The sequence below is a fragment of the Zonotrichia albicollis genome, chromosome 2, assembly GCF_047830755.1.
Source record: "Zonotrichia albicollis isolate bZonAlb1 chromosome 2, bZonAlb1.hap1, whole genome shotgun sequence".
Lineage (NCBI taxonomy): Eukaryota > Metazoa > Chordata > Aves > Passeriformes > Passerellidae > Zonotrichia > Zonotrichia albicollis.
The window spans coordinates 90,669,573-90,692,306 of NC_133820.1; the positions used below are offsets into that span (position 1 = coordinate 90,669,573).

General features: G+C 56.9%; 1 protein-coding gene and 2 long non-coding RNA genes across 3 annotated transcripts in view; all 3 read right to left on the minus strand.

Annotated features, from left to right (window-relative positions):
* The window catches only part of LOC102072946 (uncharacterized), a 77,922-nt gene extending 73,048 nt beyond the window's left edge, over positions 1-4,874 (minus strand). The window contains exon 1 of the long non-coding RNA XR_012579102.1: positions 4,736-4,874. This is a non-coding gene — a long non-coding RNA (uncharacterized LOC102072946). The remainder of the gene's footprint in view (positions 1-4,735) is intronic.
* Positions 4,875-9,424: 4,550 nt separating this feature from the next.
* Positions 9,425-18,905, minus strand: ZIC5 (Zic family member 5). The gene is given in 4 exon segments (XM_074535664.1): positions 9,425-13,013; positions 17,484-18,354; positions 18,357-18,420; positions 18,422-18,905. Coding segments are annotated over 4 exon segments (1,722 nt in total). The 5' UTR covers positions 18,754-18,905; the 3' UTR covers positions 9,425-12,558.
* Positions 18,906-20,615: 1,710 nt separating this feature from the next.
* LOC141728236 (uncharacterized) overlaps positions 20,616-22,734 on the minus strand; it is a 3,742-nt gene continuing 1,623 nt past the window's right edge. Inside the window, exon 3 of the long non-coding RNA XR_012579103.1 lies at positions 20,616-22,145. This is a non-coding gene — a long non-coding RNA (uncharacterized LOC141728236). The remainder of the gene's footprint in view (positions 22,146-22,734) is intronic.

Genomic DNA, 22,734 nt, shown 5'->3' on the forward strand with positions numbered 1-22,734 from the left:
TCCTTATCTTGCCAGCTCATTGCCATCTTGGACAACCAGGACTATTGACCTCCCTGCTTCTCTACTCCACTGGAAGAGCTCGATGCCCACAGTTCATTTTTGTATTTGGGGTTGAAGTTCTTCCCATTTTCTCTGCTTTTTATTTAAGAGCCACCTGGTGCAGAATTGCATGCACCCAGCTCAAAGTTCCCTTTCCAAGGACTGCCTGGCAGGTTCACACCCCTGAAAAGATCCCAGGTGCCAGCAGCAAGCATCAAACCCCACAGGTATGCTCCCAGGTTAATCTCATTCCTGGGTTACATTTCTCTAACCCTGGCAGGATGCACTAAATGGCAAGTGCATCTGGCATATGAACATTGCCAACGAGAGAACAGAAATCTAAATACTGATGAAGTAAATGTTGATAAAATCCTGGGCAGACTGCCATGGGTTGGGTGATGGCATAAGGTAATTCAAGGTTTCCAGGCATTGCATGATGAACAGTTTCAAGGGAGGATTTTTTTCTGTGCTAGAGAACAGGGGGGAAAGAATCCAAGGGCTGTCCCCAGCAGTTAGGCACACTTGGGCACTGGGGCACGGCTGCCGAAGCCAGCGCCTGGTGCTGCCCTGGCTCACCACCAGCAACCTTGGAACCTAAAATTCTGCTCTGGGCCAAGCCTGCTTCCCTGTCCTGTGAGAAATGAGAACAAAAAAGTCAAAGGAGGCCTCCCACAATGAGGGTATCTGAGGTAGAATCAAAGTATTCTGGGGTAGAATCAAAGCAGCAGGCCCCTGTCTTTGGCCTGCCCTGGCCCTTGGCCTGTGGGATCACGGCCCCTGTGCCTCAGCTTGGTCTGAGCTGGGCTGGTTTGTATTAGGCTACAGTTTGAAAAGCAAAGTCTTATGTCATTGTGGAGAGTCTGCGTTTTTGTGGAATTCAAATATTCCTTAATTAGATGCTGTCTTTTAGTAGAATGAAAGAAGGGTTTTTACTTCACTTTACTTTGCCATTTTAATTTACTCCCATTTGTCTTTAATAACTGGGTAGGACAACATTAAACAGCTGCTGTAAAATATTTGGTAGCATGGCCCCAACTTCCAAACACAATCTGCCGTCCAGGTTGGTGATGGCAGATGTTTGGGAAGCTGCTTCCAGGTTTGGGACAAGGTAGAGCCGACTGGATTTGCCCTGTTGACCCTTCTCTCCTCACCCATTTCCCACAGGACACAGCTTCCCTCCTCCTTAGTGTAGATGAAAGGGATGTACCCTGCGAGAGGGTGCAGCCCCAACAAATGTCCATGAGCTCCTGCCAGTGATGAGCAGCACCAGGGGCAGAGGCTGAGGGCTGCTGGTCCAGGGAATGCGGGTTGGGCAGGCAGGGACAGGCCAAGGCAGGGAGGGTGGCACAGGCAGGACACAAGTGGGACGGGCAGGCACGAGCAGGAACACTCGTGGCCAGGCAGGAGAGGTCGTGGGGCAGAAGGGACCAGAGCCAGAGGCCGGGGAGGGCTGACCTGCCCCACACGGACACTCCCCATGACTCCCGAGGCTCCACCCGGGACATGCCCTGCCGTGGGGCCTCGGGACGGCACAGCGGCAGCACCGCCGCCCACCCGAACGGGCTTTAGCCTATGGAACACGTCCGGGCTGGGAACGTGCTCCCACTTCTATAAAACTCCGGGGCAAGGGCAGGACCCGCTCCCGGTCAGGGCAGGTGTCTCTGCCGCAGGCCGCCTCCGCTCCTTGCAGCCGCGCACGGCGGGAGCAGCCCGGCGGCGGCTGCCCGGCACACTGAGGGGCTGGACGGGGAGCACGGATGGCCTGCGGTCCTGCCTTCCTCCTCCCACCAGCAACTCTCCTCACCCACGGCTGCCCGGCACACTGAAGGGCTGGACGGGGAGCACGGATGGCCTGCGGTCCTGCCTTCCTCCTCCCACCAGCAACTCTCCTCACCCACGGCTGCCCGGCACACTGAAGGGCTGGACGGGGAGCACGGATGGCATGGGGTCCTGCCTTCCTCCTCCCACCAGCAACTCGCCCACCCACGGCTGATGCCCTGACTCGTCCGGCTGCAGGCAGCGCTACCTTCCCCACCTGCAGCTCTCTAGCTCTGCAAAGTCTGGGGTTATCCCTCCATTTCCAGTCCCATGCCCTAAAAATGGCACCCTCCAACACGGGCCGGTTCCCGCGAATCCGCGTGAGCACCCCCCGTGGAGTAAACTGCGGCATTTGTAGATACGGGAGGAGGAAGGAGAGAGGATGGTACTGGTTTTCCCCCCACGGGAAACCCTTTTTTTCTTTTCAACGTTTATGGTTTCGGCTCTGTCCCAGACTCGGTCTCTGCCCGGCAAGAAGAGAGCTCGCCGCGCTGGGACCGCTCTCGGCCGCCGCGCAACCTCCGCGCCCGCGCAGCTTCCCTCGCCGCCATCGCGGGGAACTCCCATTTATCCCAACCCCGGCCACAAACGTGCCCCGCTCGGCTTCTCGGACGTCGTTTTCGGACAGAAGAGAGTAGTTATGTTACATGTTAAAACGATTTAATATTAAAAATATGTAGCAATTAAAATCACGTCGCGTCCCGGCTGCTCCACGCAAATAAAGCGCCTCTCTGCTCTCCATCTCCCAGATGATATTCAGGGATTTTTTTCCCCTGCTGTTTGCTTGAATTTGCGAACTTGGCCCTTGCACTAATGCGTAGTGGTTTTTTTCGGGGCGGAGGGGAGAGAGGGTTCTCCTCCACCCGCCCGTCCCCACGGCTTGTTTTATCACCCGTGTGCCGCCACGGCAGCCCTGCCCGTGCGGGGACCTGTGCCCTGCCAGCACCGCCAGCCCCCACCTGGGCCCTGCAGCTGGGGGGCTCCGGGGCTGGGGGGCTCCGGGGCTCGCTCCCCTCGGCCCGGGGCCATGGAGACCCACCACGATAGACGAGGTGACCGACGGCACGGCGAGGGGCGGCTCCATCGCGGGTGACATCTGCACCCTCCCCTGCACTTGTCTTGCCCCGGACCCGGGCTCTCGCCGCGTCGAGGATGGAAATTAAGACGAGATGGAAATCACTATCCATCCCCTCACAAGCCGGTAGGAGCCGCCCACGCAAGTACCGGCGGGGCCGCTCGTCCCGTTCACCTCTACGAGGTGAGAGGGGCGAGAGAGCCCCTGTGCAGGTGATCTGCCGAAACATGGGCAGCGCCCGAGTACCAGGAGTGGGGCTGTCGTCAGAGCCGAGCTCGGTACTGCTCCCGTACAGGGCACACACGGCCCGACCCGCCCCTTGTTCTTTTCCCTCGGGTCTCTGCCTCGGTGCCGACCCGCGACTGGCACGCGTGGGGTGCAGGAGCCCCTGGGCTTGCGGGTGTGCTGCAGCCTCCAACGGGACATCAGCTCCCCTCCCTCCCTCGGGCTGACAGGGAGTGGGGAAGTGAAAGGGCGGCAGGCAGACGCCCCAAAACAGCCCCCACTGCCCAAACCCCTGCCTGCCTGCCTGCCTGGAGAGCTTCTGTCTGGGAGCCAGCACAGCCCGAGGAAGGAAGGGGCTGCAAAGGCCTCCTCCGCCCGGGCCGGCCCGGGATCCCGGCCCCTCTCAGGGCCCGAGCCGGGATGCTCAGAGTCGCGGCCGCGGCGGGAGAGAGGGGCTGGGGCCGTCGCCTGGGGGCAGCCGTGGCGCGGCCCACGCGTGGAGCCGCCTCCCCGTGGGCAGCCGCGATGGCAAGGCGCTGGCTGCGAGGAGAAGCAGAGGACGGCTGGATGGTTACGTCGGGGACTTTTTGCTCTTCTCCTCCCGCCCCTAACACAGTCACGTCCACCCCACGTCCGATGCGGCTTTCTCTGCCCTTACCCGCTCCCTTTCCTGCCCCGAAGCCCCCCAGACGAAAGCATTCTTGCTGCGCCCCCAGCGCTGAGCCCCGCTGGTCTCCCCCCCGCACGCACACCCAGGGCCGGCTCGCACCCCTTTTCCGTGCCCTTCAAGGCACCGAGCCGCTGTCTTTTGTCCTGGCTGCGGATGACCCATTTCCTCCCTTTCCCCCCCTTGGTCCCCGGCGTCCGTCCCACCCTCCGGTCCCTCCGCCCTCCTCCCGCCGCCCGGCCCGGGAGCCGCACAGCGCCCGGCCGGGCAGGGGGCACACGGACACGGGAACCGGTGCCTCGTCCGCGCCGTGTTTGTTTTCCTTTCCTCCCTGAACGCTAGATTAAGACGTGAAGATTACACTTTTATTGTGGCGGCCGAATAATACCACGAGTCAACACACACAGCAAACAAAAGTGCTTGTAGTACATGGCCAACCCCGCTGGGAACCGGGCTGCGGGCTGCTGCAAAAATCAAGCTCTTCAGTGCTAATTACAAATAAATGATGATGTGCTCACTAAGTAATTGATTTAATGAAGTTCCTATGAAACTATTAAAACCGGGTAGAGGTCAGGCTGGAGACGCCCCAGAGCGCCCATTGTGGGATGTTTAACTCCGCCAATCTCCTCGGAAAGACATCGGGGCTAATAGGTGAAGTCACAGCTGGGTCGGGCTGACTTTTGCAGCACCGGCACTGGCCTCCCCAATTTCGCCTAGCGGCCCGCACCGCAAGTTCGGGGAAGCGAGTCCCACCGGCACTGCCCCGGCCCGCTATCCCACCCTCATCCTCATCCTCCCTTCCCACACGTCTCTCCGGGAGGCGCTGCTCGCTGCTTCCCCCGAGCGCGGCGCCCCCGGCGCGGCTCCCCGGGCGCCCGTCCCGGTCCCGCCGGGCTGCGTTCCGTACTCACTGGCTCGGCCCGGCCGCCTCGCTCGCACCTCAGCCCGGCGCCTCCGCGGCTCTCCCCAGCCTAATTAGAGAGGGGAGAAGTGGAGCTCTGAACTTGTGTCTACCACTACAGGACGGCTGTAATTCCACCCCCCCTCGGCCCCGAACCCCCCCACCCCCTCGCATACTCAGACACACACATACTTCTTGAAGAAACTTAAGCTAGGATGCCAGGTAGGGTGCTTGGGAGATTTTGGCAAGGTGCCTGGAAGGGGATGTGTGCCCATTTTTCCTTGAAGGGTTTTCTTGTTTGAAAGGCCATTTGGAGCGCTTTAGACGGGCTTGCCGAGTGAAAGGAAGAGGAGGAGGAGAGGGGGAACATAGAGATTGAAAAAAAAAAAAAAAAAAAAAAAAAAAAAAAAAAAAAAAGTAGAAGAAGACGAACAGAATCTGGCTATTGGGTTTCCTGGCCTCACGCTTGGCTTTCCCCTCCTCACCACTCTGGCAGGACAGAACTGAAGTGAACCATTCCTTCCCCCCCCCGCCCCATCCAATTAAGGGGTCCCCTAACCCGACCTCAGCTGTGAGCGCACTTTGGGCAGAGGGTCCCCGCTGACCCCGGGGGGAACGGGGGCACACACCCCCCACACCTGCAGAGGATCCCTCTGCGGCCCCTTGCTTTCAACGCGCGGTGCCCTCGGCAGGTTGAAAAGGAGCCGTACAGAAAAGAGGAGCCGCCCCCCAATTTGCACCCCCGCTGTTGGCATTTGCTGAGCGCGGAGACGATGCCCCCCACGGGCAAAGCCCCTCTCGGGGAGGGAGGGAGGGACGAGGCGCCCCGTCGGGGTTCGAGGAGCCCCCCCGAGCGGGGCAGGATGGGGCCCGGGAAAGGCTTCTCCCCGAGACGCGGGGTGCCTCGGTGCTCCGCGGAGGGGAGAGCGGCGAGCCCCTAAATACGAGAGGGTAAATGCACGGCGAGGCGGGTGTCCCTCGCCGGGTGTCCCAGCGCTGTGTGTGCCCCCTGCTCGGGGGCTGCCCCGCACCGAGGGTCGGCCCCACCGGCGGGGCCGGGCAAGGGCAGCGCCAGCGGCTGCAGCGCCGGCCGGGAGAGGGGCACGGCCGGAGAGGGGCACAGCGCACGCCACGGCTCCCCACGCAGCCACGCGTGGGCCCCGCACGGGGCTGCCGCGGGACCTGAGGCTGCTCCTCCTACTCCCTTGAGGGATTTTGGGGAGGGCTGTTTGACGCGTGGAGTTGTTTGTTTTTTTTTTTCCCCTTTCTTTCTTTTTCTCGTGGAAAACGATTAATTTGAAACAAATTAAGCTCGCCAGCCTCTTGTTTGCCAAACAGGCTGTTGGCAATGTGCAAACAGGCTTTCACCCCGGCGTCGTGCCCCCGCTCCGCTCCCTGCTGCCCTGCTCCAGCCTTGGCCGCGCACCCTCCTCCTTCTCCTCCTCCTCCTGTCGCTGCCCCACCGCTCCACCCCCCACACCCCCCCAACCCCACAACACCGCTTGATTACTATCTCCCTGTTGCCCTTAATGCACGATCCGGGTTTCTCTTCAGCCTCAAAATAAGAAGTGACACATGCACCACTAAACCAACTTGTGGGGAAAGCCCGCGGTTGAGAGGGGCTATTGATGGGAGCGCTGCAAAGAGACAAAGCTGGGGGCTAGTGGAATCAGATGCAGCCCTTAATTAACACCATCTTAAATAGTCCAACAGGCACTGAAGACAAAGTTGAAGAAAGACTTTAAGGCTGAGTGCCCCTCGACAAGTTCTTTTTTTTCCCTCGTGTCATTCAATATTTAATGCACTGTGCTTGTAATGCTACTACTGGTGCTCCTTTCTCAGCAAGTACATTATTTTTTCACGGTGCCCATGGCCAGGGAAAACCCTTTAGGCAAAGAAAATCAAAATGTTTGTTGTTTTGGATGACTTATAACTCTTGTTTAACACAAGCACTTTCAAGAAAGTATAACAGGCGCAGCCTCTAAAGCAAACAGCGAAATCCTTGTGACAGAGTCGGACACAAAAAGCACATTGTGTTATGGACTATCCCTTTTCTCTCCTGCTAGATGGGTGCCTGTCTGAGGCTGAACACCACGATGCCATTTTACTTTTGAACTATTGTTTTTGAGTTATGCCATGTGGTCAAAAGGAGAAGAAGGGAGGTTGTTTCCAAGCTCATAAGACAAACGAGTTGCCTTTCATTGAACTACCCCAGAGCTCCTTTAAAACGAGGTTTAAATGTCACCTCCATGTTTTTAATGGACACAGGGCTTCAGGGGCGACCCTTCAAAGCGCCTTCGTAATAAACGACCCTTATTAAATATGTCTCTGCCTGGGAAAATCACTTGGCAGAAGAGAGAAAAGGGGGAGCGGGGGTGGGGAAGGAGGGACACGGCGCTGCCGCAGGAGCTCCGCCGCCCCCCTGCTCGCTCCGGGGCCGGCCGGAGCGGAGGGACGGGCCCGCTCGGGGTCCCTGCGGCCGGGCGGGGACCGGGGGGCCGGGGGTGCTGCCGCACGGATCCGCTCGCCTCCCCCAGCCCCAAACCCCCTCTTCGCCCTCCGCCCCCCCTCACCCCCCAAAATAAGAGGCTGAATGAAAGGTTGGGGTGTTTTCCTCCTGACTTCTTTTTGTCCTTAGAAGAGCGGCGTCTGCGAGTCTGAGCTGCGAAGTTACTGATTTGCAGGCTGCATGTTAAGGCAGCCCATGTAAGTAATTTCTGCGGGCATCCCGGCAAAGGAGAACAAATCGTTGACAAAGGCGAGCCCTTTCAATTCAGCAGCGTCGTTAGGGAAACCAAAAAGTATTCTTCCTATAATAAGTTCCACTTCAAAGGATTTCTCATTCAACGGTGACTGCTTCGCACTTTTATTAAGTCCGGGCTTTTTCACTTGGCGGAATCATCTGTTTGGTTATTTTTCATCGTGTTTATTTTTCACCATTCACACAGTACTTGTATTAAATAAACAAAGAACAATCGCTCTGCAAATAAAAGTACTTAGGTGGGGGGAAAAAAAAGAGGGAGGCAGAAGACGAGGAGAGCTGGAGATAGAGCTTCTTCCTCACTTATTTGTTTATCTGCTGAAGTTGGGGAGGGGGGGTCCTAAAAAAAAAGGGGAGGGGGAGGGTCGTTGGGAGAGAGGCCAAAAAATATGAGACGTTCTGATGAAGTGAAAATTGACTGCGCTAATACGGCATGAAACTAAAGGTCAATGCAACTGTATCTTAATAGAGTGTCTCGAATCGAGGTGGACTATTTTAAATGCGGCTTGCTTTTGCTGCGCTCATTGCCATAGCAATCCTAACGCTCCATGTTGATGTACCATAAAAGCAGTAGTTTGAATTTCAAAGAACCTGCCTTTGAACTTCTCCCTGCCTGATTAGGCACTTGCGTGGTGTGTGTGCGAATGCGGGAGCGTGGTTGTGTGTGCCGGGGCTGCGCGGGATGCGGGGGGAGCGGCGGCAGCGCCCCGCCGGCCTTCGGGTGTCCGGCCGGGGGGAGCGTGTGTGCCGGCGTGCGATGGGAGTGCGGCTCCCGCACACTCCCGCCCCGTCCTGCCCGCTCCACCTGGGAATATTTTTCCGGGGTGACGGCGGGGGAAGGGGCGGGGGGAGGGGGGGAAGTGTGTGACGGTCCAGCCTCGCCAGCGCTCCACAACTCCCTGGCGACATCTCCAGAAGCACGAAACACGCGGAGAAAACCCCTGAAAATCCTCGGTTCTCCCCGCCACCCGTGCTTTGAAAAACAAAGCAGCAGCCTATCCCGGCCGCGCCGCGTCCCACACCCTGCCCGTGGCGGGGGCGTCGGGGGGAGCAGCCCTGAGAGCTCCCCGCTTATCCACATCCACAGCCCCCCTCCCCGCAATGCCATTTCCCACACTCCCGAAATTTCTTAGCCCCTTCAAACTTCGCTGCCGCCGCTGTCGCCTTTAAAGGGCCGAGCGCCAGCAATAGTGTGTGGCGAGATGTCTCCCAGCCGCGACTACAAAGGTAGATGATTTAAACAGTGTTTGCTAGGACCACGTTTCGCCTAGGAAAAGATGAAGTCTTTGATGATGGCCAACTCGGTGTCAATAAGTGGCTTTCTTTGAGCCATATTCAGATGGGAACGTCTTGCTTGCCAATTGCCATAGAAATCCTAACACACCATGAAGATTGTCCAAGCGCCAAGCCTTCCGTTCTGGGCTAAATTACTTTGAAGTGGGGCAGGACGTGCACTGGTCAATGTTAACTCTATAGGGCGGGCAGGGAACACTAGGAGAGGGAGGCTGGAGGGGGGGGGAAGCAGAAAATAAGAAGGGGAAACTTGTTTTAGACACTCTATACAAGGTTCTGCTCATTGTCAGATATCTTTTATCTTTTATATTTCCCATGAATGATTCATGTCTCGGTGGCTTTGTGTCGCCCTCCTTTTCACAAGAAACTTCATTAGGGAGCTATAAGTTTTCCCATTGATTGGAGCCCTCATTTATGAGTGTTTTTCTGCTTCGTATGTTGGTTATTGTCATTCTGCTTGAAACAACTCTTTGCAACCTGTTTCACCTTTACCACATTTAACAAAACTGACTTAAAAAACACTCTAACCTTTTGGTGAAACTGTTCTTGACATTTTGACCAGTCATTTTCAAGCACTGGTAAATTACAGGGCGGGGGCACAATCACTCTGGGCCAGTTTTATTTAATTTATTTTATTTTAAAACAAATTTTAAAAGAGGAAATAATCCTGGAGGATGCCGACACACGATTCTGTCCGGATTTTTTTCACGGGTTTTACTCAGTTTTCCTCTCTCGAAACGAGAAACCTGTCCTCACTCAGCTTCTGAAAACTTCGGGGTTTTTCTTCTCCTTCATTCTGGTGATTTCCCGGCGTTATTTCTTGTCTGACCTCACTCTGAGTTTCAGAATCATCTTCTGGCCTACGGTTTCGCTTATATGGCTACTACGGAAGAGCAGTGCTATTTAACTCATGAGTATCCTCAAGAGAACGCTGCCAGGAAAATCTCCCTTTTTTGTTGTTGTTTTGGGTTTTCTCCCCAACAGAAATAAATATGTTAATTGATTAGATTTTATATTCCGATTTTATATTCTCTCTGTCCTTGACAGAGATGAAGAATGTCATGTGTGTGAATGTCTGGCCTGTGCCTGTGTCGTGCCTCTGTCTGTCTGTCCCTCCCTCTCTTCTCCCTGTGCCCGGGATGGCAGCAGCAGGCACCCAGCTGCTCCATCGGCACCGGGCACCCCAAAACCCTCAGCCCCGGCCGCCCTCAGCCCGGATCGGGGCACACAGCCCCGGGAGCGAGGCCCGCAGCCCCGGGGAGCGGGGCTGGCTCTGCCCGAGCATCCCTGCTCTGCCCGGCTGCAGAGAGAGGAGAACCCGCAGGAGAGCCCTATTTACTCGCAGGTTTCTCTGGGCAAAGCCGGAGCACCTCAGCCGCCCCCAACACCTGGGAGGCTGTGGCTGGGTCTGGATTTACCTGCTGACCCCCGGGGGGAAAGGGGGTGTTCTGGTCTGTCTCTGCCCCTTGTCTGTTAGTAAGGCACATGCAATACGTAGGAATAATATTTTTATTCATTTGCATGATTTTTTTTTCTGTTGATTTTATGGGGTTTACAGAGATGAAAAGTTTTAAATTAGCAATTTTTTATTATTTAGAGGAGGTATCATGTGTCATAAAACTGTTGGGCAAGTGTGTGACCCTACGTGTAGCAAATACATAAAAATAGTGATATATCCCCCCGAGCCATAGTTTATAAACCCTGCCATGTCGTAATGTATAGTGCAATCTGTTATTGAAAAAATGCATAAATTAAAAAGTTCGTTTATAAATCAGCACCAATATATCTCTAATAAGATTACCTTACATAAATTATTTTTTAAAAAGTTCATACCTCAGTTTATTATTTTCTATTTATTCAAATGGGCTTTGAAAAACGAATAAAAAGCAAATTGAATGAGCTTTAAAAAATTATTTTCTATTCAAGTTTTCGGCTTGTTTTCAAAGTAACGCCTGCTTCTTTAGATCCAACACAACAATATGAAGACAACGCTTAAAGGCTTCCAGAGTGACAGCACCATGCACTGTACTAATAATATAATATCTCTATGAACTATACATAAATTTATATATTATCAGCACCAACACACCGCACGGAGGACATGCAGGAAGAGTCTGTTTCACATTACATCGTTCATTCAAGTAAGCTGAAAAATATAATGATTTCTTTTTTGTACAAACCACATCAGCATAAACAACAATCTATCACCAAAATTAATAAGATAATTCTTTGGTGTGCTCTGTACTGTTACAGGGGAGTCAAAAAAAAAAAAAAAAGGAAAAAAAGGGTGATGTCAGAAAATAAATTAATTTGACTGTACAAAATAATCGCGTTCACATACACGTTATTAACAATGACAAGACGACATCCACCATTCACGGCACACAAAACACATTTCCACAAGCCCTGGGGGAGGGGAGGGAGGCTGCTGCCGCTTCTTCTCTCAGGGTCTCTGAGGAGGAATTAGTGCTCTTTACTTCATTTGCGCCCCGCTCCCGACTCCAGGGCTCTGGGCTGGGGTGTTCCCGCAGCCCCCGGCCGCAGGGCTGGCTCTTGGCAGCTTTGGGCAGGCTGGCACCCCGAGCCCAGCCCGTGTCCCCACCCCGGGCTTCCCTCCCAGCAGCTCTGGTCCCCACCTGCCAGGTGACTCTGCCGGGCCACTTCAGGGGGATGCTGAAAAGCGCGCAGGCATCAGCTCGGTTGGAGAGATGAAATAATATACATAAAAATAATAATAAAAAGATAATCCCTCTGTGCCTGCCCCCTTCTCCGGGACTCGTCAGGCCCGGGGGGCTGCTCCCCCTCCCAACCCCCAGAGGGCTAGAGGGAGCATGAGGCAAAATCTTCATCTGAGAGATGAACTTTAAAAAAAAAAATAATAATCAGAGTAATAATAACACCAACCCCAAGGAAAGCAAAATTCGCAGAGTTTCCGTGTGCTGTTTTTAGGGGGAAAAAAAATCAAAAATGTATCACAGTATCACAGTTGTCAAATAGCAGCGTGTTTCTTTTATTCTCTGGCTACGTTCTAGGAGCCATACAAGTACAAACCGTGGAGGAGTGAAACAGGAGTCCTGCATCTTTTGTCTTTCCTTTCGTAAATCGTTTGCACAATGTTACGGCTAAGGGTGAAAGAAAGGCTGCAGAGAAAATGCCGGGTGCATGTGGGATCCCCCGACTCGGGAGAGAAACCCTCAACTACAAAGGAGCTGAACTGCAAGAGGGGCGGGGAAATGCATTTATTTAATTTTATTTTAAGGGATGTGCAACCTGTCCTTGACTAGCCGGAGCTTTAGCAGGTGCTGCTTTACAGTCAAGAGGCTGCTGCTGACCTGGAGCTTTACCCAGGCCAAAGAGGAGGCCCTGGGGTGGCAGCTAAGGTACTTAAGAGCCATTCCAGAGATTGGCTGGGCTCTGCTTGTTTGCAGCCTTCGCCAGCTTAATCTTGTTAAGAGCAATGGGCATGGGCAGAGTGGAAGATGGGCATCTCCATTGACACCGTCCCCCTGCAAAACTGTGCGGCTCGGGTGGCTGGGACAGACCAGCCTGGCGTTATTAATGCTTTTATTTACCAAAAAAAAAAAAAAAAAGGTCCGAGTCTCTTTAATTAAATTAGTTACCATACAAACACCATAGGGTTTCGTACATGGAATAAATAGCGCGAGTCAAACCTGATGGCACTTCCACGGCAGCGCCCCGTGCCAGGTGGCTGCCTCTGCGGCCCGGGCCAGTGCGGTGGGGCCGGGGCCACCGGCAGCTTGGCACGGCTCGGCACGGCCCTAGGGAGCAGTTCTGCCTCCCGAGGTCCTGTGGGGCTCATCCTCCTCGGATGCCGGGGAGGTGCCGCGGCTGGAGGGGGTGCGGGGCCGGCGGGGCGCGCCCCCGGCCTGGCAGACGTACCACTCGCTGAGGTCGGTGACCGGCGGCGAGAGCGCGGCGCGGCGGCCGCGGGGCGGCTCGGCGGCCGGCTCTGCCTCGGGGGGCAGCGGGCCGTCGGGGGGCCCCGCCGCCGCGTAGCCCTGCGAGCCCGGCGGCGGGGAGGGCGGCGGCGACTTGCAGTGGATCTTCATGTGCTTCCGCAGGGAGCTGGGGTGCGTGTAGGACTTATCGCAGCCGCGGATCTTGCAGTAGTAGGGCTTGTCCGAGGTGTGCACGTGGGAATGCTTCTTGCGGTCGCTGCTGTTGGCGAACTTCCTCTCGCAGCCGTCGAACTCGCACTTGAAGGGCTTCTCCCCTGCGGGGACACAGGGGACACAGGCACCGTCACCGGCCCTGCTCGCAGCCCCTCCGCAGCGCGGCCTGCGGGGCGAGCGGCGAGGGCAAACATCCCCCTTCCCTCCTTTTCCTCCCCTCGCCCTTCTTTCCTCCCCTTCGCAACAGTCCTGACATGCCCGAGGTTTCCGACTTTTCCCCCGTGTTTTGCTGCCTGTCACACGTCGCTGGCAGCCCTCAGGCCCCGAGTCCCGGGCTGGCGGCGGCAGGGCCCCCCCGGCCTTGTTTGCCCTCGGCGGCGCTCCCCTCGCACACGAGAATCCTTCATTACCGCTCTAATGACCGAGCCCAAACAAAACCTCTCAATGCCTTTGCCTGCGAGGGCTGGCGTTCGCCGGCAGCCTGGCTCGCCTGGCACATCTCCTGCGTAATCCTTTCCCAATGGGCACTGCGCTGGAGGAATAATTAGTTTGGGGAAAATAAAAGTAACACCTGTTTAAGCATCCCGACACAAAGGAGGGAGCACCCGCAGCCCGGACTGGGAACCTGCAAGTTGGGGGCACCAGCCGAGACATCGGAGATGAGGGCAGCGTAGCTGCTCACCCTGGGCAAATTTGGGTCTAAACGTGTGCGGATGATGTACTTTGAAGAGTTTTTACACATTGCCTAACAGTTAAAGGGGTTGTGAAAATCAGCCCGGGGCTGTTAGCCTGGCGTAGCTCTCTCACACGCGCTCGTCTCCTGCAGCACACCCTGGAACACAGATGTTCTGCTGCTTATAGCCGTGTCCTTCCCCATAGCTCCGAGCAGACCCTTCCTCGCAGATCCCGAATGGGGCTGGGTAAATGCCTCTTGCTGAGACACCAGAGGAAAAAGAAAAAAGTGGCAGATCCCTGTACGGAAGCTTCTTGCAGCGAGTTTTTCTCACTCTGCCGTGCTACACGGGAGTCCAGCACAGACAGACTTGCACTGATAATCTTTGTCATTACTGTCGCGACTCTTGAGTCCCTTTAGACATGGCTGATATGTATTTTCAGATGTGATTTGCTCTGAGGGCTCAGAAATAACAACCCAGCAGCTCTCTCGGTGGACATTTTCTCCTTACCAGCAAGCGATTTTTACTACTCCTCCCCTTTGCAAGATCGTATCGCGTTTATTATTTATTAAAATAATAATGGGACTAAGAAAACTATTTTTATTTTTAGAAGCAATTTCTTGGCTGTTACTATAGAAACATACACCTCCACAGCTTATTTATGCATCAATTTGTTCAATTAAAATCGGCTCACCTACCACCAATGTGGTAGCACTAGAAAGTGCAAGGTTTATCTTAAAAAAAAAAAAAAAAAAAAAGAGAAAGAGAAAAAAAATTAAATTGTGCGTCATGGGTTTTAAGTGCATGAAAACCTCGCACACCCCTGAGACAAGCTTCCAGTCACTTCGTTTGTTCATTAATTACTATTAATTTTCCTGGGAAAACAAAGCAAATCTCCCAGAGGTTTTGGGCAGTTTCTAACTGTGTTACCCCAATGCTGAAGGCTCACACATTCTGCTGCTGGCTGTGCCCGGCAGAGCCCGAAGCCCCCTGAGAAATGCTCCAACCAGCTGGACCAAACCGTGTCCACTCCCTCAGGGTTTTAGGGAAGTGCCTTTCCACCCGGATTCACGCGTGGGCACCCTCCCCAGACTCCAGATCGCCACGACCAAATTCCCCATAAGTCCAGGACTGGCGAAGGTCCCGGTGTGTCCCCGTTGTGCTGACGAGGGCACACGTCAGAGTTTAACCATTTGTAGGTGGTTTCAACCCACGGAAGGGGGCGAGATGCCGGGCGCCGTCCCCTCACTCCTCCTGGCACCAGCAGTGCGGGTGGAGGGGAGAGGTACAGATGGGGCTCGGGATCACTTTTTTGGAAGGTCTAGGAATCGCTGGAAGGAAGCCTGACCATCCTGAGCATCGTCCTTGGCAAGGAGAAAGCAAAATTGCAGAAGGGACTAGGTCCCGATTCCCCCTGGAATGCACCGGGTTTGGGAATAGTGATTTGTCCCCAGAACAGGGCAGCAGCTGCAGAGCTTGCTGTGCAGCCCCCCGGAGGATGCTTCTGAGGAAAAAGAAAAGTAAAAAAAAAAAAAAAAAAAAAAAGGGAGAAAAAGGTCCCAAACAACAAACGCTTCCTGAATTACTGAAATACTCTTCTTCCTCAAGAATTACCAGAAACATGCAAAACCGCCTAATGATGCAATTATAATGCTATTATTTTTTTCCCCCGGGCGCGCCAAATGCCCATAATATACGAATAGTTTGTAAATCTCTCCTGCTCCCTGGCTGCACATGACTAAGTTAAAGCCGAAGTGGCAAAATGACAGTAATTAATCTGATAGGAAGGGGCAGAAAGTTTAGGATCCCTTGTCCATTCAAAGGCGTGGGGAGAAATACGTAGGGAAAGGCTCCTGTCGCCTTTGCCCTCCCATGGGCAGAGCTGTCATTAGGGGTGGGATATTGCCCCCCTCCCCGAGGGCTGCTTTGGTGCAACGATAGAGTGCATCTATCCACTCTGCGTGGACAGAGCCTTCCTTCGTGGGCTCACGCACAGACATCCTCCCGGGGACTGCGGGTAGCTGAAAACTTCTCCAAATTTTCTTTGCAAGAAGCCACGTCCCACGCATTGCCTCGGGGCAATGCTCGACCTCATCTAAGAGCTGCAAACTGTACCACGCATTCGAGTTTTGGTGGGGGGCTCTTTTTCCCGGCTGAACCTCTTTGCCTCCACGCAAGCTTCTTTTCCCACCTCCCTCCCGTCTGCCCCTTGGAGCTGAGATGGGTAAGGAGTTGAGGAGCCCAGAAAAGTCCGCGGTGAACTTTAGTTTTTCGAACAGATCACAAAACCGCGGGCCTCCAGCTAACTCATTCCGCGGTGTCGTTAACACAACAACAACAAAAAGTGTCAGACCTTGCCCCCTCCTCTGCCCCGGAGGAATCTCCCCCCACACACCATGCCCGGCTCGGGGTGTAGAGCGCCAGGCACCCTCCGGGCTCCGCTGCTACACACGGGCTCGTGCCTGACATATTCTGGAGATAAAAATCTATAATCCTTTCAGCCATGGGCCATTTGCTTTTACATCGGAAAAACACGTTGTACGGTCGCCGCTTTTCTCTTCCCGAGCAGCAAACAATAAATCAAGAAAGCAATTACGGCAACTCCACTTCCTTAAGTATTCTCCAAGGAATAATATTTGTCTGCCACTATAAATCCCGGCTTCGTTCGTTTTCGGCAGTATTTTACACCCAGATGGAAATGCGTATTTCGGGAGTGGCGAAGAATGAGGAGAAAGTGGAAGAAAAAACCCAACCCAAACAAAAAAAACAAAACAAAACAAAAAAAAAAAAAACCAAACCCAGAAAAATAAAAAACACTAAAAGTCTCAAAGACACCCTAAGCCCTTCCAGGGGCCCCCGCCTGTTCCCCGAGGCATTCTCCGGGGGTGCCGCTCCCTCCTCCCGTACCCCGCCGAGCAGTCGGGGAGACTTTGAAGTTTGCTTCTCAGATCCACAAAGGGAGGGCAGCGTCCTCCGGTGAGAGCCTTCCCCCGCCTCGCTCCCTGCTCCCGGCTCCGCGGGCACTGCCGCCGGCGGCAGCAGCCCAGGCAGCGCCCGGAGCCGCGGCACCGGCGGCACTCCGGTAGCCCGGCGGCACGGGCAGCCCCGGCAGCGCAGCGCCCTCAGCATCCCCCGTGGTTCCGCAACACCGGTAGCCCAGGCCGGGGCGCACACCCGGCAGCATCGCTGGTCTCACTAGCAGGGACAGTCCCGGAGCGGGGCAGCCCCAGAGCGCTGGTCACAGGGCAGCCCGGCAGCGCCGGTAGCACCGGCAGCCCCGAGCACCGGCACCGCCGCCCGCAGCGCAGGGGAACTGCGCCCCCAAGAGCCCCCGCGGCCCCATCTCCGCCGGGCCAAGCGGCACCCGCCCGGCTCCGTCCCCGCCGACAGAAGCGGCAGGAAGGGCAGAACCGCCGTCCTCCGGCGTGCCGGGGGGACGGGGCAAAGCGCGGCGCCTCCCATCCCGGAGAGAGCCCCCCGGAGCGCCCCGGACAAGGGCGGCGGGAGCAGGGAAGGGCGAGCGCTCATCCTCTCCTCGCTCTTCCGCAGGGGCTGCTGCTCATCTTCGCCCGGCTCCGCGTTATTTATTAATCGGTGTATTTATCCGGTGCTGCCGGGATGCGGGAGGTGGGCAGCGGAGGGGGTGGGGAGGGAGCTGCCCAAGGTGAAGGGGGGGCTGGAGGGGGGGAAGCGACACGTGTGTGCAGGGCAGAGGGGCCGGGTGCGTGTACGTAGCTCTGTGTGCGTGGCCCGTGTGCTGCCGAATTACTTATTCATGAAAAAGTCACATGTTCGGCGGTGCGTAGGAGAGGAGGAAAAGAGGAGGAAAGGGGGGAAAAAAATAAAGGAAGGAAACCCTTGCGAGGAGGGGGGGTGGGGGTGTGAAGAACAACCCACCTGTATGAGTCCGCTTGTGGATCTTGAGGTTTTCAGAGCGAGCGAAGACCTTCCCGCAGCCGGGGAAGGGGCAAGGGAAGGGCTTCTCTCCCGTGTGTACTCGGATGTGGTTGATGAGTTTGTATTTCGCTTTGAAGGGCTTGCCTTCACGGGGACACTCCTCCCAGTAGCACACGTGGCTGCTCTGCTCGGGCCCACCGACGTGCTCCACGGTGACATGGCTCACCAGCTCCTGCATCGTGCTGAAAGTTTTGGAGCAAGGCTTCCTAGCGCCCGGTGGCGGCGGCGGAGGCGGCTCCCGGTCGATCCACTTGCAGATCAGCTCTTGCTTGATGGGCTGTCGCATGTATCGCAGGAAGGCCCCGGCCGCCGCCGCGGCCCCGACGTGGCCATGGTGGTGGTGGTGGTGATGATGGTGGTGGTGGGGATGGGGGTGGTGCGGGTGCCCGTGCCCGGCCGCCGCCAGGCTGAGGTTGACGGAGCCGTAGCCTTGCAGCGCCGAGGAGGAGGAGGAGGCGGCGGCCCCGTAGTGCGCCTCGGCGCGCCCGTAGAGCTCCCCGGCGGCGGCGGCCGCCAGCCCCAGACGCATCTGCCCGTTGAGCGGCGGGTGGCGGCCGGCGGGCGCGCCCTGCTCGCCGGGCGGCGGCGGCGGGAAGGCGGCGTGCGCCCCGTCGGTCGCGCCGTAGGTGCCGGCGGCCGAGATGAAGACGCCGTGCGGCGGCGGATGCGGAAGGTGGGGGGAGCCGGCGGGCGGGTGCTGCTCGCCCAGCGCCCCGTGCACGGCGGCGGCGGCGGGCAGCTCCCGCCGCAGGAGAAAGTCCCGGCCCGCCGCCTCCCCCGACGGGTATCCCGGGAGGGCGGCGGCGGGAGGCGCGTAGGCGGCGGCGGTGGTGGCGGCGGCGGCGGTGGCGGCGGCGGCGGCGGTGGTGGCGGCGGGCGCGGCGAAGGCGGCGGCGGTGAGCGCCTCGGGCGTGAGCTTGAGGGCGGCGGGCTGCGCCATGTGCTCGGGTCCGAGCGGCGTGAGGGCGCCGCCGGGGTCGCCGCCCGCGTCCCCGGGGTGGAGGTGGGCCGCGTGGTGGGGGTGGACGTGGTGGTTCCCCAGCCCCGGGAAGCCTGTCATGTTCTGGTGAGGATGGGGCTGAGCCGCTGCCAAATCCGCTAATCTCAGTGTCGGGTTCCTCTTGCTCAAAGGGGGCTCCATAACGACACAGCCAAGCCCATCTACGCTCGCTGTTGTTATTTTTTTCCCTTTACCCGCCTTCAAAAACATGTATATATTAAGCGGCTCTTTAACTTCTTTTGTCTGCGCTCCGAGCCCCGCGCATCCCTGGCCCCGCTCTGCCCGCCCGCGATTGGCAGAGCCCTCACCACACTTCGGCGGCGCGCTGGGGAATACGGCTCGGACACCGCGCCGGAGGGATTGGACGGACGGCGATGATTGGCAGCGGCCGGGGCCCCGCGATTGGCTCCCTTTCAGGCCGCCGGCGCAGCGGGGATCCGCCCCCGCCGCCCCCCCGGGCCCCCCCGCGCCGCCCCCCGAAGTTGCACTCGCAAAACTTCGCGGGGCCCGACGGGCGCGCCCGGCGCCTCCCCCGCCGCCCCCCGCCGGCAGCACCGGGCAGCAGCAGCCGCCTCCGCTCCCCGGGCACCGGACGGGGCGCCCCGCTCAGGTGCTCCGCCGTGTTTACGTTTGCGGGGCCGTGGGGTTTCTCTCCTCGCCTGGCGGCGCGGCTGCTGCCCGGCTCTGCGCTCAGTTCCCTTATCTTTTTTTATTTTTTTTGGAGGGCCGCGTTCATTCATGGATGAGGCGGGAAAGCGCTCCCTCCTGCAACAATGTGCGCAACCCCACGCCCACGCGAGGCCGAGCCTGTGCGTACTCATGCCCAAGGCACCGCTGGGAGAAGGCGGCCAAAGTTTCCCTGAAAAGAAAACGGCGGGGGTTGGGAATCCTTTCCTTTAGAAAATAAACGAGTGAGCGGGGAGGGGAGGAGGAGGGGGGCAATGGCACATGTTAGAGCCAAGTTTTGGGAGCCTGCGCTCGCTGCCGCTTTGGGGCTCCCTCCTCCCGCAGCGGCTTCCCGGGGCATCCCGGGGAGACCCCCCCCCACTCCCCTCGGCTGTCCCACAGCCGGATTCCGGGCAGCTGCATCCCCTCCAGCCCTCATTCAGCAGCGGCGAAATAGAGATGAAACCCCCGCAGCGCTACTGGCCCCGAGCATAAATGCTCCTCGACTCCTTCGGATGTCCGAAGGGTAGGGTGGGAAACGGGGGAGTCTCCGGCTGGCGTGTGTCGGCCCCGAGCAGCAGCCCCAGAGGAAAAGGCAGGAAAAGTGGGAGCTCTCCTGCAAGGGGGCAGAGGTAGAGGACGGGCGGGGACAGCGATGGGACCGCCCCTGGGGTGCGGGGTGTGCTGCTCCTCGAAAGAGAAGCTCTTTGTGGAGCGCCGAAATTGGCCCTTCGGTACAAAGGATGCTGCTGCCCTTTGAGGGAGTTGATTAGGCAAGGCCGGGATTTCCCTGCGAGCCAAAAGGGGAAAGGAGCACTGTCGCGACTTTTCTGAGGGAGGAGAAGTAGCTTTTACTGATATGTCATCTGCTTTCTTTAGGCTGTTGGTGCCCCTGGGAATGCCTTGAGCTCCCGGGCTCATGGAAAGTGCAGCCAAGCTGGCTGCCCTTGCCTGCCTGCGGGGCAGCCAGGGACTCTCCTCCGCCTCTCCGGGAGAGGAAACGGGGCAGGGGACGCCAGCGGACCCACACGCACCTCCGGCTCTCCCCGGCCACCGAATCCCCTTGACGAAACTACATCTGTGCGTCTTGGCCGCTTCCCCGTGCCAAGCCACGTTCAAAGGAAGCCCCTTGCTGGTCCGGCATTTCCTGGGCCAGGCTTCAGGCTCTCCCTCCTCTGCCCCTCGCGGGGGAAAATCTCGCAGGATTTGGCCCACGGCTGCCAAAAGGGGGGCGAGAGGCTCTAGGGGGAGCTCAAGGGGGAGAGAGAGACCCGCCGGTTCCCTCCCTTCTCTCCCCCACGGGAGACGAGCCAGTGCTCCCGGCTCGTGTGGCCGCTGCGGGAGTTTCAGTGATGCTGCAAGGCAAGGAATGGGAATAAAAGATCCCCGGGTTTTAAAAGCGGCTGCTCGATGGTTTTATTGCACAGTAAAAACTTCACGCAAAGTAGCCATACGTCTGTATGGGTATTTATACACATGTATTTTCTACACGTCCAGCCAAATAGTGCCCTTCCTCCCCAAATCCTGGGTGCCTTGCTGGAGCAAGATCCAGAGATGGAATGGTTTGATGGGAGATGCTGTGGAGGTGAACAACAAGTATCACAGCTCCGTGGAACCTTCTGCACGCTCCCTGTTCCTCTCCTGTTAAACGCAGGTGATGTGTATCTGTCATCGATTTAATATGTCTTAATTCAAATATATACCCCGATCAATTTCTTTTTATGAGAGGCCATAAAAAAATGGAATTATTTTATAGCTGGCTAATAGGCAGCTGACCTGTGACTGTGGGGAGGGAGGGGTTGATGGAGACTCACGTGGAAATTCGCTCATTTTTAGGACTGGCTGCAAACGCCGGGCAGAGAAGGTGGCTGCCCGCGCAGGGACAGTTTTGGACGCTGCCAGCTCCAGAAGAGCCATGGAGAATTTAAAGCCCATTAACTCACCGACACCAGCTCAGGCCCGGGCTGCCGCTGCCCCCGGGCTGCAGCAGAGGGGAGGCGTGCTGTGCTGCCCCCACAGCCCCCCACAACCCCAGAGCCCCCGTCGGGGGTCGGAACGAGCCCCGCTCCCGCGGCGGAGCCGGCTGCACAGCCCTCCCGCAGGGCTCCGCTCGCCGGCAAACCTGCCAAGGGACATCGCGGGAGGCTGCAGAGGCGGGGTGAAAGCCTGGAAGCCTTCACATTTATTTCGTAAAGCTTCCTCTATAAACTGAGCTCGGGCTATCGGCTTTAGGAGGTGTTTAACCGTAAAACGCTGTGCTGTGAGCTGCATTATGTAAATGTATGCTAATGATCATGAACACCATTTACAAACAATCGTCTTAATGCACGTCTTATTGATAGTTAGGGAGCGGGGAGCAATATTTTATAAGGTGTAAAACATTCTTCTGGGGAGCCATTGGAAAGGGAGCGCGATTGCTGCTTTCCCCGGGAAGAGCTGCTAGGCTCCCCAAATACGCCAGGAAAGCCTGCTCTCCTCCCGAGCCGTCGCGGGTGGCTTTCCACGCCCGTGGTGCTGCTCTGCTGCTCGTGGGGAGCCTGTGGCACGGTGCCCTCCCCGAACGTGCTCCATCGGAGGTGGAGTCCGCCCGCAGCGGGACGGAGCGCCCCGAGGCACAGCCCCGTGGGGACCCACACGGGCAGGACGGACCCACGGCACCCTGCCCAGCGTCCCGTCAGGGGGATTGCACGGAGGCGCCGGCACCTCGGCCGAGAGCGGGAGGCTGCCCAGAGGCACGAAAGGGAAAGAGAGTAGCGATATGGCAGTGAGACTCCCCACCCCTTCCCTATGGAGGGGCTCAGCGGATGGATAGCTTGCACTCTTAAGAATTAAACTTCTCCTATGCCAAATGTCGTCGTTCCGTGCGTCCAGGCGGGAACCTGAGGCTGTCACAAGGATCCGGGGCTAGGGGCTGTCGGGGCCGGGACCCGCCGCACCTTTGGGAGAGGGATTTAGGAGCATTAAGTTCCGGAGCTGTCGTGTTCAGTGCGCGCATCGCCAGGAAAAGAGGGGCCATCCCCTTTGGGGTTTGCTCAGTTAGGGACAAAATAAGGGAAAAAAAATCCTATCTATCTATCTATCTATCTATCTATCTATCTATCTATCTATCTATCTATCTATCTATCTATCCATATATAGAAAGAAAGAAAGAGATAAAGAGAGAGGCGGTCTCAGGAAACCCAGGCCAAATTTTGCTCTGCTCTCTCTCTCTTTCCCACTTCCCCTCTCTCTGAACGTCACCGTTGGAAGAAGCTGTTGAGATAAATCAAATAGTGACACTTTGACGGCTTTACTTGTATAAGCAATATGGTTACCATATGGCATTGTTATTTATGAATGACAGCATAAATTGTATTACAAAGTCCATCGCGCTTTATTGGGACGCTTCTCCCCTGCCTCTAACGTTTATATGGGCATCTCCAGATGGAAAAAGGTGCATCTAATAAAGGCCGGCAGTGCTGCGGCAGACCCATTTCGGGGGCGTTGTGCCGGGTCTGCGCTGCCTGCAGAATGAGCGGTGCAGTG